Here is a 16,497-nt window from a genome sequence, read left to right as displayed (position 1 = left end):
AAGCCAGGATTTTTGTCTATCATGCTGATAAATATTACTTCCAAGTGTCCTGAGAGGCCAACATGCACAAAAGTAGAAACACTTCAGTACCAACACATACCTGCTTATCTCCCAGCAGGTCAGGCTCCCCTTTGCTAGAAGCAGAGCTGACATCATCTTCATCAGAACTGTTGATGACTTCCTCTTCCTCTGAAGGAAGGTCACCGAGACCCAGGTCCAGATCATCGTGTCCCTCCTGGGAGGCTCCAGAACTGCTGTAATAGACAATATCTCATGAGTCACCTTCGAGAACAAGCAATGTGACTAAAAACAAACAAATCGGCCAGAGAGGTCCCGATGTGGCACAGCAGAAACGAATCCCACTAGTGTCCATGAGGATTCGGGTTCCCTGGCCCTCGTTCAGTAGGTCGGGGATCCGGCGGAGCCGTGAGCTGTGGTGTAGGTCGCAGACGGCTCAGATCCCGTGTTGTTGTGGCTGTGGGGTAGGACAGCAGCTCTCGCTCCGATTTGACCCCTAGCCCTAAGCCGTGGGTGCGGTCCTCCGAAGCAAGCAAGCAAGCAAACAAGAAACAAACCAGGCATCTTATTTATGTGACGTAAGCAAGCAAGGCACGGCTAAGGGATCTGGAGGGACGGAAAGGCCAGATCAACCAAACTCTGCCTTCGCTTTCCCCATCTCACCTGTCAAAACCCAAATTCATTTTGGGTTTAAAATGGGTCATCTTAAAAAACATGTGTTTTTACACCAAACTAGCGAATATAAAATAAAAGAAGCAGACGCGCAGATGCAGAGAACAAACGAGTGGCCACCAGGGAGGGGTCTGGGGCGAGGCTGAGGCAGGGAGTGAGAGGCACCAACCATGGGGTGTAAGACAGGCTCCAGGGTATGTCGTACGAGACGGGGAAGAGCGCCAATATTTTGTAATAACTGTAAGTGGAAATGAACCTTTACAATGATACACAATGTTAAAGATTAAGGTATCTTTGTGATAGGAAGGTAGGTGAGAAGCAAGCTTCCCAGCTGCCCTCATCCTCTGTCTCCATACGCCTTCCCTACAGGTGCAAACCAAGAAGCCTCCCAAGAGGTGGGCTGGGTTCCCGACCAGGCTAATGTGCCAGCATTAGAGGAGATGCTGCTTCCTTGAGCCTCAGTGGTTTGGTTTGGTTTTTAAGTAACGAATAAATCTGTAAGGATTGGCAGGAGAGGACGGCGATCACCAGCCCCAACGCGTGCGCTGCTGCGGACATGCGCCCACCTCCCTGGGTCATCGCCAGCTGCCTTGCGTGGAACCACATCACAAGACACAGGAAGGACTCAGGATGGGTACAGACTGTCCAGCTTGCTCTGGATCTGCTCAATCAGAAACCCTCCGGAGGGGCAGGGCCTCTGGGAGTTCCAGGCTTGAGTTTGAAAACCCTGCTACCTTGGGGGTGGGGGGATGCGCTGGGGATTGGGGATGGAAGTGCTGTGATGACCAGTGTACCACTCTCAAAGTAATCCATTCACTGAGTAATAAAAAAAAAGAAAGAAAACCCCTCTACCAGGCCATTTACCTCACCAGCCTGGCATCATCAACACTTCTGACTCTGTACTGAGACAGATCTCTTGACTCTAAAAGCCAGTGTACAATGCACTCCAATCTGCAGGGGGAATTCCATAGGAAAGTTCCCAAAAAAGTCACCAGAAACAACTCTGTCTTGCTTGAGTTGTACAGACTCAGGAACAAATAGCCTGTAACAACAGCTTTCCTGTCTGCAGTCTACAAGAATATCTGCAGACTAGAAGAGCCAGTAAAAGATCTAGAGAAAATCATCAGGAGAAACACTCAGGCAAAATAAAGAGACAGCTGCATCTCATTCTGGCAGGCACCTTTCCCAGGTCATGGACAGGTCGCTCAACTGCCAAGGCTCCTACAAGTCCGGAGAATTTCTGACAGGAATCTTAAAAGCTAAAGATAAATTTTCTGCCAGTTCCTGATTACACATTGTAGGATACAGACTTGCCCTAGAAGCCACTCCTGGAGCCCAACTGCTCCGCAAACCAGTTGGATGGAGGCAAAACGCCAAAAGGAACACTTCCTTCTGCCAAAGACGGGGTTTCCTATTACTCAGTGGCTGAGGGCCTCAGGGAGTCGTATCACAGCCTCAATTAGATGGGTGCGTACCTTATCATACACAGCTCCCCATGACAGGGAGAAGACTCACCCCTGGGGTGGGGGTGGGGGGTGGAGAGCAGAAGCTTTCTGCTCAGAGCACTGGCAGGATTCCCTTGCCTCTGGGCGCAGGGCTATGGGCCCAATCCGGCTGGGTAATTACTTGATTTAATGAGTGAGAGTAAATGAGAGTTAGTGTGTACAGACTGCAGGATGCTTCCATATAAACAGAAGAAAATATATATGTAACTGGTTTTTAATCGTAATTCTTGCTCTCCTCTGAAACTCTGTTACTCAAAACATAATCTATGAGCAGCTTCGGCATCACCGGGAAACTTTTTAGAAAAAGAAAACTTTAGCCCCCGTCCCGCCCCAGTGAATCACACTCCGGTTGTAACAAATTCCTAGTAATTTGATTTTCTGGATCATGCCTCTCTGTGATCTCTTTTGGACTCAACAGCATAAAAATTCTGAATAATCAGTAACAGGGCTGTGGCACCTGCGAGGAAATTAGGTTTATTTTGTCTAAAGGGCATTGAGAGGTGTTTTCCTTGTTCAACATTCGGAAAACTATTACTTGGAAGTTAATAACCACTTGGCTCCCACAGCCGTTTAGGGATATAAATGTTTACAAAGGTTGACATTTAAGAACAAGGGGACAAAAAGTCTTAAATAGTAAAACCACACTACCGTAAACCTTTGGGAGATTTCAGTTCTGAAATTGCTTACCCACAGAGACCCTTCCTAACGACCCCCTCCCTACCCCAGGTTAGGTTACCCGGCTCGTCTCAGTCCCATACGATCCCACGTGGTGGTACATTTGTTTCCTTCTTTAAGAAGTAAACTTCCAAGGCCAAGGATCTTGTCCTTTTCAGTTGAATCCCATGCACACTACCTGATATTGTCATAGGCCCTCAATGAACAAAAATGCTGCTAGAAACCAACAGGTGTTCAATGTCAGCAGGTGAGACAGCACACAAGGTAACGGTGGTCACAAAAAAAGGTCTGGAGGCAAAAAGACTGAACGGCTTAAAGGAGAAGCGACATCTGGGCATCCTCATCAATGGTACAGAAGTGGGAATGTTGGTATTCAGGAAACAAACAAACCAAAAAATCCACTATGGCTGTAGCAGCCGTCTCCTGTAAGTTTCCTACGATCAGGCTTGGAAAAGACGACAGGTGCCAGGTTCATGCTTTTAAGGCGCGTGAACATTAGCTAAAGAGGGTATTTATCTTGTGGGCCTTCAGCAAGGAGACGGAAACCTTCCTGTAACCTCAAAGATTTCCTTAACGGACCCCCAAGCTGCATGTCACCGCCACACTTCTTTGGGGTTAGTTGTCAACAGTCAAGAGAATGGCACCTCTTGGGTCCATCCAGCTCTAACAGCCACCGGCCTGCCCCCTCCCCTACCCGACGAGAACAGAGGCCAATTCTGCTGATGAGCATCAGTGAGCACCCTTGACGATCTCAAAGCTGAAGTCGAAGCAAAAAAGCCCCCCATGTACTCGGATGGTAAGCAACAGAGACCAATTAGGACGAGGCATTTCTGGAGCTTAGGAGGAAGGAAGGTGAGTAGAGCAAAAGGGGCATTTTTAAGAGTAGTAATCTCGTAACCCAACCCCAAAGAACTGAGGGGGAGACAGAGGTAGGCACAGGGACGCTGGTGGAAGAGGAGGAGGTAATTTCAATAGTGCAGGCGGTGCATCGGGGGTGGCGGGGAAGGGCTGGATGTGAGGGGGCGAACAATCACCAGGGCTTGGCTAAGGCGGTGGGGGAATCACTCTCGAGTCTTTCCTCAAGGCTTCATGAACAGTCCCCGGCAGGATGAGGGGGGCCTCAATCAAAACAGAAACATGTCAACAAAGGACCTGATTTTAAAGGGAAGATAAGGGGTGTAGCAGCAGAACCAGGAAAGCCGGCACCTATTATCCCGATGCCTGTTCATCTCCACATGATCAACCAGAGAAAAACGGCTGCTGAGGCTACTTAACTGGGAACAGCTTTCAAAGCTATCTCAACCCTCTTAGATTTCTGATCATGAGCCATGGATTCCTTACCTATGCTGGTCACTGAGTTTGGGCTCCTCCGCTCCTTACACTTCCTTCCCGCCGTCAGAGAGCTCACATCCTAGCACGGTCGGCTTTGTGAGAAAGAAACACAACATCGTATTTCCTCCACATTTTCCTGCCTAGTTTTTTCATTGCTTGATGACTGCGGTGAAAGGCAAGTGAGCTGCACATCAACCAGAAACAGTCCAATCTGGGCTCAACTTCCCCAGGCCACCCTTCCCAAGTCAGGTTTCCTTCTGGCCAGGAAGGAGCCGTGTTTCTAGAAAATACTTTTTGTACACCAGAATGAAAAACAGAGACAAGAACAGCCAGAAGTGAAGCTCTACTCACTAGGCAACTCTTCCTTTGATCTCACAGGACAAGGATCCTTGCATTTGGAGTGACCGATTATTTAATGCCATCACTTAAAAAAAGTTCCTTATTTGTTTATGTTATTCTTCTCCCCACCCTCACCCCCCTTTTCGGCTGAACCCAGGGCACCTGGAAGTTCCCAGGCCAGGGAGAGAATCCTAGTTGCATCTGCGACCTACACCAAGGCTGCAGCACCGTGGGATCCTCAACCCACTGGGCCGGCCTGCATCAAAGCATCAACGCCGCAGAGACAAGCTGGACCATGAACTCGCTGAGCCACAGCGGGAACTCCCGTTTATGTTACTTTCTGTATACCAGCGGTACACCTTCTGTTGGAAGCACCTCAAATTTCCTTTTCGGCTAAGATGTCACATCCAGGATGACTTCTTTTGTTTAGAAAGAACTGTCTTTTTAAAAACCACTGATTTAATCCATTGCCTCAAAGAGTTTTCAGGAACATAAAACATGCACAATGCCAAGCCGGGCATAAAAGTTGCCAGGGTTCACCACCGAAACATCCTTGTGAACCTCTATTGAATTAAAGAGTCCAGCCAAGGGGAGGAGAAAAGGCCAAAGAAGGCAGAGGACGGAAAAGGGAGCAAGCAGAGTGCCCTGAAGAATGCTGAAAGCAGCCTGTCCTGGGCTGTTATCTTTTCCTCTCTTGCCTGTGATTCCATTCGGAGCCTCTTAAACAAAGATTATGCCAGGTACTTCCTTCCCAACGTGAGGAAAGAAGCTCATTCTTACATTCTCGCCTTCAAAGTTTCTTTCTCATTTTCAAGACACAACATGTAAATCTGAACGTCTGTCATCTTCCTCTTCCTCTTCTTTCTACTCCTGGACCAAAGGGAAAAGACACAGGCTAGTGCTCAGGATGTTGTTTGAATTCTTTTGCAAATGCTGTCTCATTACGACTTGGTGACTCTCTGTGTTTCCTCTGGCTGCTTTCATATTTATCACAGAAAGAACGGGAAAAACGACCAAGGAAAACGTAAAGGATTGACTAACATTCCATGGAAAAATGAGCAAAAAAAATTGTTTGGAAATAAGTTATCTATTTTAATAGGCCAAGTATATAAAATAGGCTTATGATTTTCACTGGAAAATGGTTTTTATTTAATTTCCTCAGGACACATTTGACTCTTTACTTCAGTGCCCTTATTGGAATTTCGGATTCCAGCGTCAGGAGGAAAACCACAAATCAAATCAACAAAAAACAATTTAAAAACCATTCCTAGTCGCATTTTCAGGTCCCCTCCTTGATAACGCAGTACGTGTGGAATTTTCTCTCTCCCTCCCCTCCAGAATCTTCCCAGGAACCAGCCCTAAAATAGGCACGTTTTCCCTCTACTTCTTTTTAGGACACATGGCACGACTTGCGAATTAGCCTGACACAGGCAATTTTTTCCTCTAATAAAGCAAGACTCATATAGTCACATCATGTTTTTAGGTTTTCCAAACATAGGATCTTGCATAATTACTTTAAGTCTGGGCAGAGCCAGGGTGAGAGAACTAAGAGATAACACAGAGTCTGAAACAAACTTTTCCGACTTGAGCCAAAATCAGGTGCAACCAGTGGGACCCCTCTGTACTGAGAGGCAAACCAGATCATCTGCCAGGTCTTGGCCACGACTAACAGCTTTGACTAAAAATAAACACTGATGCTTCCCTAACACGTAGGGCTGTGGACTGCTGATGTTACAGCAGCCTGGGAGCAGACCTTCTTTCCCCCAAAAAGCATCTGAGAGTCCCTAAAGTTTAGGGCAAGCTTTAATGTAAAAAAATTAATAATTTTAGTATCTTGATTTCAGTAAAAAATATAATTTAACATATGAACGTAATATATTCACTTTTTGAAGTTGAACGTTTTGATCACTACAGAATACAAAAAAAAAAAAAAAAAAAAAAAATCTCGAAAATAAGGGATAGCACAGCAAGCGTTTGTTACCAAAAAGAAGTTCTGTGGGGTGTTTTGTCGTGTCCCCCCGGCCCCACCTTCCTTTTCAGGGCTGCACTTATAGCATATGAAAGCTCCCAGCCTAGGGGTCGAATTGGAGCCACAGCTGCCAGCCTATGCCACAGCCACAGCCACGCCAGATCTGAGCCACATCTGTGACCTACCCCACAGCTCAGGGCAACACCAGATCCTTAATCCACTAAGCAAGGCCAAGGATCGAACCTGCATCCTCATGAATACTAGTTGGGTTCATTACCACTGAGCCACAACTTGAATTCCCCCAAAAGAAGTTTAAAAAAAAGAAAACACCTTGAAGTGTGAAGTGTACACAATTAGTGTGTTCACTCATCGGTTCATGAATTTTAGAGGGTTAACAACCAAGCCTTTAAAACGAGTAAGCAGGGGAGTTCCCGTTGTGGCTCAGTGGTTAACGAATCTGACTAGGAACCATGAGGTTGCAGGTTCGATCCCTGGCCTCACCCAGTGGGTTGGGGATCCGGCGTTGTTGCCGTGAGCTGTGGTGTAGGTTGCAGATGCGGCTCAGATCCCGTGTTGCTGTGGCTGTGGTGTAGGCCGGTGGCTACAGCTCCGATTTGACCCCTAGCCTGGGAACCTCCATATGCCGCAGGAAGCGGCCCTAGAAAAGGCAAAAAGACAAAAAATATAAAAAAATAAATAAATAAAATGAGTAAGCTGGGGTTCTACAGCTTCAGAAAAAGAAACCACAGAAAAATATCCAGCACCTCTCAAAATACACATTCGAGGATTATTTACAAACTGGCTTTGGGTGACTCTGTAGGAAAGAATACCAGGCTTCAGGGATCAACTTTGAAAACCAAGCCTGCGTCATTTTCCAAGGGCAACATCGACCCTTATAAATGCCATTGCCATCCCCTTCCCCAGAAACACGCTTATTACTAGGATTCCTAAAACTGTTTGTTCTCTACTGACAAAAACCAAATCCGCATGAGTACCCTGGGGCTGCTCTTCCAAACCGTCATCGTGGGACAAGGCTGAAAACTGGCTAAAAAAACAAACGGGGTACGAAATTCCTTAAAGTGGAAGAAAATCTATGCAGATGTTCACACCTATTTTATGTGAACAATTTTAGAGTCAGTTAGGTTTAACAACAAAGACGCAGCTGTAAACGGGGTTTCCATTCGTGGCCATTGCAGCCGTTTTAAACATGACATAGGTCTATGTGCAATGACAGAGGTTGCTCTCTAAGAATATTGCTAGATTAAAAAGAAGTCAAGGCACAGAGCAGTGTGTATCCATCTGCGTAAAAGCACAAATGCACATACATAAGCGTGCAGGTATGTGTACACATACACACATATGCATATAAAATGTACACACATGCAGACAACCACAAACAGGCTGGTAGGTATCTCTACAAAGGGGCAGAAGAAGCTGATAACAATGGTTGCCTCGAGGACTAAGGGTCTGAGACAAGCGAGACCTCAGCATTTACCCTCTGGTGCTTTTAAAAAACATTTCCATTACATTTATTACTTTTTCAAAGATAACACGCACACACATCCCACAAATTCAGAAACTTTGAAAAACTTTATAAAAGATGGTTCAGAGCAACTGCGTAGGGATAGCTTATTTCTTTCCAGGGAGATAAGAATTATTTTTTTTTTTTAAAGGAAAAGGAAAGAAAACGGGGAAAGAAAGAAGAAAAAGGGAAATAACCACCTCCTGTTCCTTTCTCCCCACGCTTGGGGTTTAGCTCTCTACACATTTTCAAGATTGCCTTTATTTTTTCCCTTCAGCTACATCTTTTTTTTTTTAATTTTTTGGCTGTGCCTCTGGCACGCCGAAGTTCCCAGGACAGGGACTGAACACATCCTTTAAGGACTTCTTGGGTGGGGACGGTACAAAGACCACCTCCCTCCCAGCCCTTGAGCGCAGAGTCTCTAGGCAATAGGTAGGAGGACCAGGCGCACGCCCAGCCAGCGGACAGCTGGAAAGAGAGAAAAAACGGGGGTTCTGAGGGCCCCACAGTCACCACACGAACACGGACTAGACCACAGCCAAGAGCACCACACCATGAGGCACCTGCGACAGAGCTCTGTCTGGGTGGTGGGAGAACCCCGGGCCTGTATGGATCATGTGTCCAACCTTAAGCAAACGGGAGGAGTCCAAGGCCAAGCACAATCAGCTTAGCTGGGAGGCATCTGTTTCAAGCCTGAGCTGTTCTCGCTACAGGGGGGGAGTTCCCATTGTGGGAACTCAGCAGATTACGAACCCAGCTGGTAGCCATGAGGATGCAGCTTCGACCCCAGCCACGCTCAGTGGGTTAAGGATCCGGCATTGCCGTGAACTGCAGTGTAGGTTGCAGACGTGGCTCGGATCTGGCGTTGCTGTGGCTGTGGGGTAGGCCGGCAGCTGCAGTTCCGATTCAACTCCTAGTCTGGGAACCTCCATATGCCATAGGGGTGGCCCTAAAAAACAAGGGGGAAAAGAAAAGGCCCCCTGCAGCAAGCACCAGCTAAAATAGGTGCAAAACATTTAATTACCAGCAAGTTTGCTTTCTTAGGGGTTTGAGGAATGATTCTTTAAAATGTTCTTCAAGAAATACAGACAGAAATCTTTGCAGTATGTATTAATGAAACAGAAAAGTATTCAGTGGAGCTTAGAATCGTCTCCAAATAAAATACAGCGGGTTCCTGATCCAGTTTTCTTAGGGCAGCGAAGATGGTGTTTATTTTGTCGAAAAACAAAAAATGCTTCAATATACATTTTTCACATTTATATTTTATAACATTTAATATATATAAAACTGCTATGGCATTCATTTCACTAAATATTTATGGCGGGCTTATTATGCATCATACATTATTTTAGGGGCTGGATGAAGATAATCTAACAGATAATGTTCAAACTGTAAAATCTATTGGTTACTTCTCTTTTTCGCTGGTAAGTGCAACTTTCTGCAACTGATAAAGGCAAAGGAATCAGGATAACCACGGTAAGCGGGGTCAAAGCAGGAACCATTTTCTAAAAAGACAACAACTGAAAGGAAGCGCAGGCCTAACGCGAAAGGCGGCGCGCAGGCCCTGAGGGCCACAGAGGCCAGAGAAACAGGCCCCCCTGCAGGCGTGGGCAGCCAGAGAGACTGGAGGTTGGGCGCTGGGGAGATCTGGCTCCAGGGAACGAACAGGGGAGCAGAGGCATCCTAAGCGGGAAAGGTCAGGAGGGCAAGTGGTGGGAGCGGAGGCTCGCAGGGCAGGTCGGAAGTGATGCGGGAGGGGGCTGGGTGGGGGTGCGTGGATTTCCGCGTGATGAGACCTTAGAGATGCAGTGGCTAGAGAGGGGCTCCTACTGCTAACCTGGCGGGCAAGCAGGACAGACGGAAGAGACAAGCATCTCTCCAGGGTGTGCGCTGGGGATCCAACCCCAACCCCTGGCCTTGGCTTTACCAGGTTCTAACCCTGGAGCAGGGAACCTCGTGGGAGAGCCGGGCGCGCGGACGGAGCGCAGGAGGCACGTGGGCAGAGATGAAGCGCTCACGCTCCGAGCACCTTCGCTGACAGGTGGCCGCGCTGCTTCTGGGGCGTCTTTTCATCAGGATCCTGAGTCACTGAAACGGCGGCGAGACGTCTGGAAGATATGCCCATGTCCCCTGCCCGCTATGCTCTAGATTGTGAGTCAGTATGAAACCACTGCGGGGTAAGGCCTGCCACAGGGGTCTGCCCCGGCGTCTGGGGGACACCAAGGAGGCCCAGACGGCCTCGCTCCAAGTGGGGGCTCTTCCTGCTCTGCTCCCTCAGAGGAGGTCCCCTTGCAAACCTTCTTTCCCACAGAGACTGTTCCAGCTTATCCCTGCATAGAGGATTCTAGTTCCTTGGCAATGCGAGAAATTATTCAAACGAGTCAATCACATTCTCCCTTGAAAACCAAGAGTCGCTGCACCCTCCTGATAAGACAAAGTCTGCCTCCCAGAGGCCCTGGTGGTTCACTGTTCCCAAGGGCCACCTCAGTGCCATTTATGTGAGGGGGTTGGCCCCCGGTGGCATGTGTGACTGATAAACTGCTGTCAGTGTCATCTGTCCGGTGTCATATGTTTGGCCATCCCCAACCCTCCCTCACCAGCAGGGTGACTGGGAGGTGGTTAAAACAACCACCGCAGGGAGTTCCTATTGTGGCACCGAGGAAACCAACCCAACTCGTAAACATGAGGTGACCCCTGGCCTGGGAACCTCCATATGCCACGGGAGGGGCCCTTAAAAAGAAAAAAAACATAAACCAAAAAAAGAAAGAGAAGCAACAACCACCACAGAGGGTGCCATTTTCTGGAATCCTTAAGTACAAAGCAGGTGCACTGGTGGTTTCTCATTGGATTATCCTGAGAACTCATACTGAAGGGTATGTAAACTGAGCCTTACCAATACCCCCTTCCACTCTGCTTATATATCCATACAGACTAGCCTCTGCAGGATAAACTCAAGACATTCTCAAGTTAAGGATGTTAGTGCTATGTGTTATAGAAATATGACGTATTTCATGTTACATAAAATTAAATGTTCCATTAAATGCAGACCCGACTATGGAGGAAACCAGTAGTTAAACCCAAAGGACATCTGCTTATAGTCTCAGATCTTACTCTGTCCAAGCCTATGTGAGTGTGCCCATTTTCTAACAGGAACCACAACCTGTAACTGGGATTTCCCACTGACATGGGGAAAAGGATAGCAGCCTTCTTGAGAGCCCATCGGCAGCCAGAGAGGGGAAGGTTAAATTATCGCTCATGAGTAAATCCGTCCACTGCTTCATTTAAAACTATACATGAATAATTGTGTTTTCACTTCCACAGATACCAGCCACAAAAGACTACTTTAAGGGTCTGCTCTAGACCAACAAGGACTCATCAAGAACCCCAAAGACCACATGAAACCCATTTCTTTTCAAAGTGCGCTGGGGATACAGGCCCACGTTTTCAAGACCGAGAGGCCGCAGAGGGTCTGGGGAGAGGACATGCATTTTTCCCTCTACTTTCAGGATCAGTGTACCTTTCTGCTAGTTGCACTCTTTATCTTTTTTTTTTTTGCCATTTCTTGGGCCGCTCCCTCGGCATATGGAGGTTCCCTGGCTAGGGGTCGAATCGGAGCTGTAGCCACCGGCCTATGCCAGAGCCACAGCAACGCGGGATCCGAGCCGCGTCTGCAACCTACATCACAGCTCACGGCAGCGCCGGATCGTTAACCCACTGAGCAAGGCCAAGGATCGAACCCGCAACCTCATGGTTCCTAGTCAGATTCGTTAACCACCGCACCACAACAGGAACTCCGTGGTTACACTCTTTATCTTTAGCTCCCTAGATCGGGAAACAAAGAAAACTCATAACATGTCTATAAAACTTGGGTTAACATCTTTAAAGCTAGAGTCAGAGGAAATGGAAGGGAAGTAAGAACAAGACCTGCGTTCAAGAAGTCAAACAAGCACGGAGTTCCCCTACAGCTCAGCAGGTTAAAGACCCAGAGCTGTCACTGCTGTGGCCTGGGAGGCTGCTGCGGTGTGGGTCCAATCCCTGGCCTGGGAACTTTCACAGGCCACAGGCTTTCCAAAAAGGAAAAAAAAAAAAAAAAGAAAAAGAAATGATATAAACAGGGACTCTAGTCTAGTGGTTAGGACTCTGATGCTTTCACTGCTGCAGCTCAGATTCAGTTCCCAGTCTGCGAACTGAGAGCCCACACTAAGCCACCGCACACCATGGCCCAAAACAAACAAACAAACAAAAAGAAGTGAGATAAACAGATTCGCTTTGGCAGGGTCACAAACATTCATCACGCTTTCACCCCTTTCTAGGAGGAGCTGCTAGAAATGCTCTGCTTTGGAGCAAAACACTACCTCAGTGAAAGTAACTCTGAACCTCACCATGCCTCGATTTCCTCATCCATACAATGGGGACAGTCACAGTGCCCACCCGACAGGGCTTTATGAGAAGGTTAAATGAATTGATGCAAATCATGCGCTAACAATGCCTGGGACAGAGAAAGCTCCCTTGGCTGTGTGTACTCTTTCTCCTCATACATATATATTCAGGGGGTCATTTCTAATATTTTCAAAAAAAATTATTACTCTAGACGCTTGAAAAGTTTAGACGTGTATCAAAAAGGACTGGCAGAGAGAAGCTTCTGCATTATCAGTCATGTGACAGCTCATCACCCGCGCACACGTCTGAGTAAAGAACTCCTGCGATGAGATCATGTGAGCTGTGGTTGTGCAGGTCACTCCGGGGGTTGTTTTCCACATTTAATTTCACGGCTTCGTTTTGGTAGCTTCCTACTTGTACGGTAAGAGTCAGAGCTTAGCAAAATCAGGTTCACACCTATCAGAATCGAGCTTCCAGTTTCAAAAAGAAGGTCAGTCCGCAACACAAATGACTTCAAGGTAGCCCACGAGATCTCGCGATACATTTACGAGTCCCTTTCTAAAAGCGAGCCGCATCCGTCTGTTCACATCCCTCAGGACCACAACAATGACCTCAACGACCCATGCAGGTAGAAATGGCTTGTGAATGACCTAAGAAGCAGGTGTCATTTACAGAATGAAGTTTCTGATGCCTTTGCCACCATGAAGTTCACTTCGCAACCGGGAAGCAAAGTGCCTGTACAGACCTGCGTGGGACCGCACAGGGCAGAAAGTGCCGGGTAAAAACAGCCCTTCAAAACAGGGATCCTCTGGACTTCCCACTGTTGGCACAATGGCACCAGTGGTGTCTTGGGAGTGCCGGGATGCAGGTTCAATTCCCAGCCCGGCACAGTGGGTTAAGGATTCGGCTTTGCCGCAGCTGCGGCTTAGGTTACAACTGCAGCTGGAATCTGATTCACTGGCCTGGGAGCTTCATATGCTGTGGGTTGGCCAAAAAAAGTAAAAGAAAAACAAACAAAAAACGTGGATCTTCTGTTCTGAGTCACTGACTAAAAGCACAAAAGAAAAAAAAGAAGAGCGAAAGGGTGGAAGTAAGGAGAAATGAAGACACCAGAAGAGAGGGAGAGAGGAGAAAAATAAGGAGCTGGTAGAGATGAAGTGTCATCTGCTCCTTGCTTGTGACGTGTCACCCTGGCCATCTGCTGAGCTCCTGGTGGGGTCGGTTCAGCATGAGGCACTGAAGTGACACACAGGAGGAAGGCTCCCTTCCTGCCCAGGGGGAAACGGGGCTGACAGCCTCTGCCTATCTCCAGAACCTCCAAGATAACAACAGCCTTTAGGGACAGAGATTAACTACGCCTAAACTTTCCACTTATTTTAAAACTTTCCATATTACAAAGCAAAACAAACAAAACCCCCAAAGCCCTCCTTTCTCAACTGGAATGGAGGGGGGTAATGAGATGGAAAGAAGGAAGAATTTTACTATTCACATAATGCACTTTTAACTTAAAAAAATTCTATATAACTTCTTCACAATTAAAAAATAATTGTGTCCTTCCAAATATAAATGGGCTTTTAGTATATTTATTGGGACTCTTGAAGACTTTTTATTTTGTTTCTATTAGATTATCCCTTGTATAGAACTAAGAAGTATAAGTAGGAAAAATCATGCCTGAAGACCAAATGGAAATTTAAATATAATAATAATAATTGTGCTATAACAGCTCAAAATTTCATGCTGAGCTTCCTGGAAAACTGAATAAAGATGGCAATAATGTTAAAAAAAATAATAATAATGGTTCACCTTATGGCTCAGTAGGTTAAGGACTGGGAGTTCCCATCGTGGCACAGTGGTTAACAAATCTGACTAGGAACCATGAGGTTGTGGGTTCGATCCCTGGCCTTGCTCAGTGGGTTAAGGATCCGGCCTTGCCGTGAGCTGTGGTGTAGGTCATAGACACGGCTCCCATCCCGCATTGCTGTGGCTCTGGTGTAGACTGCTTGGCTACAGCTCCAATTAGATCCCTAGCCTGGGAACCTCCATATGCCATGAGTTCGGCCCTAGAAAAGACAAAAAGGTTAAGTAAGGACCTGATGTCTCTGAGGATGTGGGTTCGATCCCTGGCCTCGCTCAGCGAGTTAAGGAACAGGCGTTGCCACAAGCTGCAGTGTAGGTCACAGATGCAGCTCAGATCTGTGTTGCTGTGGCTGTGGCATAAGCCAGCAGTTGAAGCTCTGACTGGATCCCTAGCCTGGAAACTTCCACAAGCCACAGGTGTGGCCATGGAAAGAAAATAATAATAATAATACATTAAGAATTGATAACCCCCATTTTCTCTCCTCCAAGCTTATTTATCTGAATTATTTCAAGCATTTCTCATAAACAGTATTTTTTAATGATTTTTATTTTTTTCTATTACAGTTGGTTTACAGTGTCCTGTCAATTTCCTACTGTACAGCAAAGCAACGCAGTCACACATACATATACGCATACAGTCTTTTTCTCACATTCTCCTCCATCCTGTTCCATCACAAGTGACTAGCGATAGTTCCCTGTGCTATACAGCGGGATCTCATTGCTTATCCACTCCAAATGCAGGAGTATTTTTTAAATGATTTTGATTTACAAACAGTGTTTTTTTAATACTTGGAAAGAAGAGGTCAAAGGCAAGGGTAAAGGATAGACTGCAGACAGGCATCCTCATGTGGACCCCCCACAAAACGCAAAAAATTGGATCACACTGACATGTGGGTTACAGCAATGACTTCTGTGTGTGTGTTTCCTGTAGACAGCTTATAAATGAACACACTTCTGTCCCTTTAGAGTGGCTGGTGTTTCTCCATGAGGGAAAACACGAGGTTTACCTGTAAAGTAAACCCAGGGAAGAAAGACTAGCTTTACCTTCACATCAGAGTGAAATGGAGGCTTCTATAAATTCCAGTACCTCGGTTCACACTTAGATTCTGCTTATGGAATCCACTCACAGAACATTAGCAGAAAGGCCAGCAGAAATAGTTTCAGGGGCCAAGATTTCAATGAGGAGGCAGAGAAGACATTAATTTGTAGAGGATAAAAGAGTCTATCAAAATACTTTGCTTAACAGTGAGAGGGCTCAATACGGACTAAAATAGCCTAGAATTACTACTGTCCAGAGTCACATTCAAGAAAACGGCTAAGATCTCATTTTCACCTACAGTGTGAAAGCAACAACAGTTCATCGAGTAACCACAAGGTATAAAAACATACCTAAAGTCACTTTGCCATCAAAAAAGCTCCCAATCCTGTTAGAGCTTTGTAGTTTCTTCTTTTTACAGTATTTAAATTTTGTCCCACAAAAAGATTTCATACATATTAAGATCAAAACCCATTTCTTTGCTAGTGATACAAAACATTTACTCTTCAGATCTTTATTTTTTTTATTTCTTCACTAAAGCCTTCAAAACAATTTTCACTTTAAAAATTCCTTTTATATTTCCCCATATATGCTGCTCAGTCTTTTTTTAGGGCCACACCTGCGGCATATGGAGATTCCCAGGCTAGGGGTCCCATTGGAGCTGTAGCTGCAGGCCTACACCACAACCACAACCACAGCCACAGTGACCCATAATCTGAGCCTGTCTGTGACCTACACCACAGCTCATGGCAACGCCGGATCCTTAACCCACTGAGCAAGGCCAGGGACCGAACCTGCATCCTCATGGATGCTAGTCAGATTCCTCAACCACTGAGCCACGAAGGGAAGTCCCGGAAGTACTTGTTAATTAGAAACAGTACGTACTTCTGTTAAATACTGAAAAACGGTAAAGTAATACATAAGAAGGAAAGATGTAATCTATCAAACAGCTTTCACGGGTTATCTGCAAAAATCCATAAGCATATTTTACCTGGTTTCTAAACAGCTAAGACACGGGATTTTACCTGCTGCAGAGTGAGAATACTAAGAGATAAAGGTAAGGAGTTTTCTTAACATTTTCCTAAAAGATTTCCTAACTTTCTTAGGTAAGACTCTTTCTTCTTTCCTATCTGGATACCCAACTAATCCATCCCAGGGCTGCCATACACTTAATGAGGAGACAACAGAAATG

At 46.3% G+C, this 16,497-nt stretch overlaps 1 protein-coding gene across 4 annotated transcripts in view; it reads right to left on the bottom strand.

Annotated features, from left to right (window-relative positions):
• Positions 1-16,497, bottom strand: part of FGD6 (FYVE, RhoGEF and PH domain containing 6) — a 142,776-nt gene that overhangs the window by 84,525 nt on the left and 41,754 nt on the right. For 3 of the 4 annotated variants that reach the window (XM_013998063.2, XM_005664248.3, XM_021092744.1), the window contains one exon: positions 101-254. In XM_013998063.2, the coding sequence (XP_013853517.2) occupies positions 101-254 (154 nt within the window). The remainder of the gene's footprint in view (positions 1-100; positions 255-16,497) is intronic. The other variant, XM_013998062.2, reaches the window with a different exon arrangement.

The sequence above is a fragment of the Sus scrofa genome, chromosome 5, assembly GCF_000003025.6.
Source record: "Sus scrofa isolate TJ Tabasco breed Duroc chromosome 5, Sscrofa11.1, whole genome shotgun sequence".
NCBI lineage: Eukaryota > Metazoa > Chordata > Mammalia > Artiodactyla > Suidae > Sus > Sus scrofa.
Note: the sequence above shows the minus strand (reverse complement) of the source record. Positions and strands in the feature narration are given on the sequence as shown.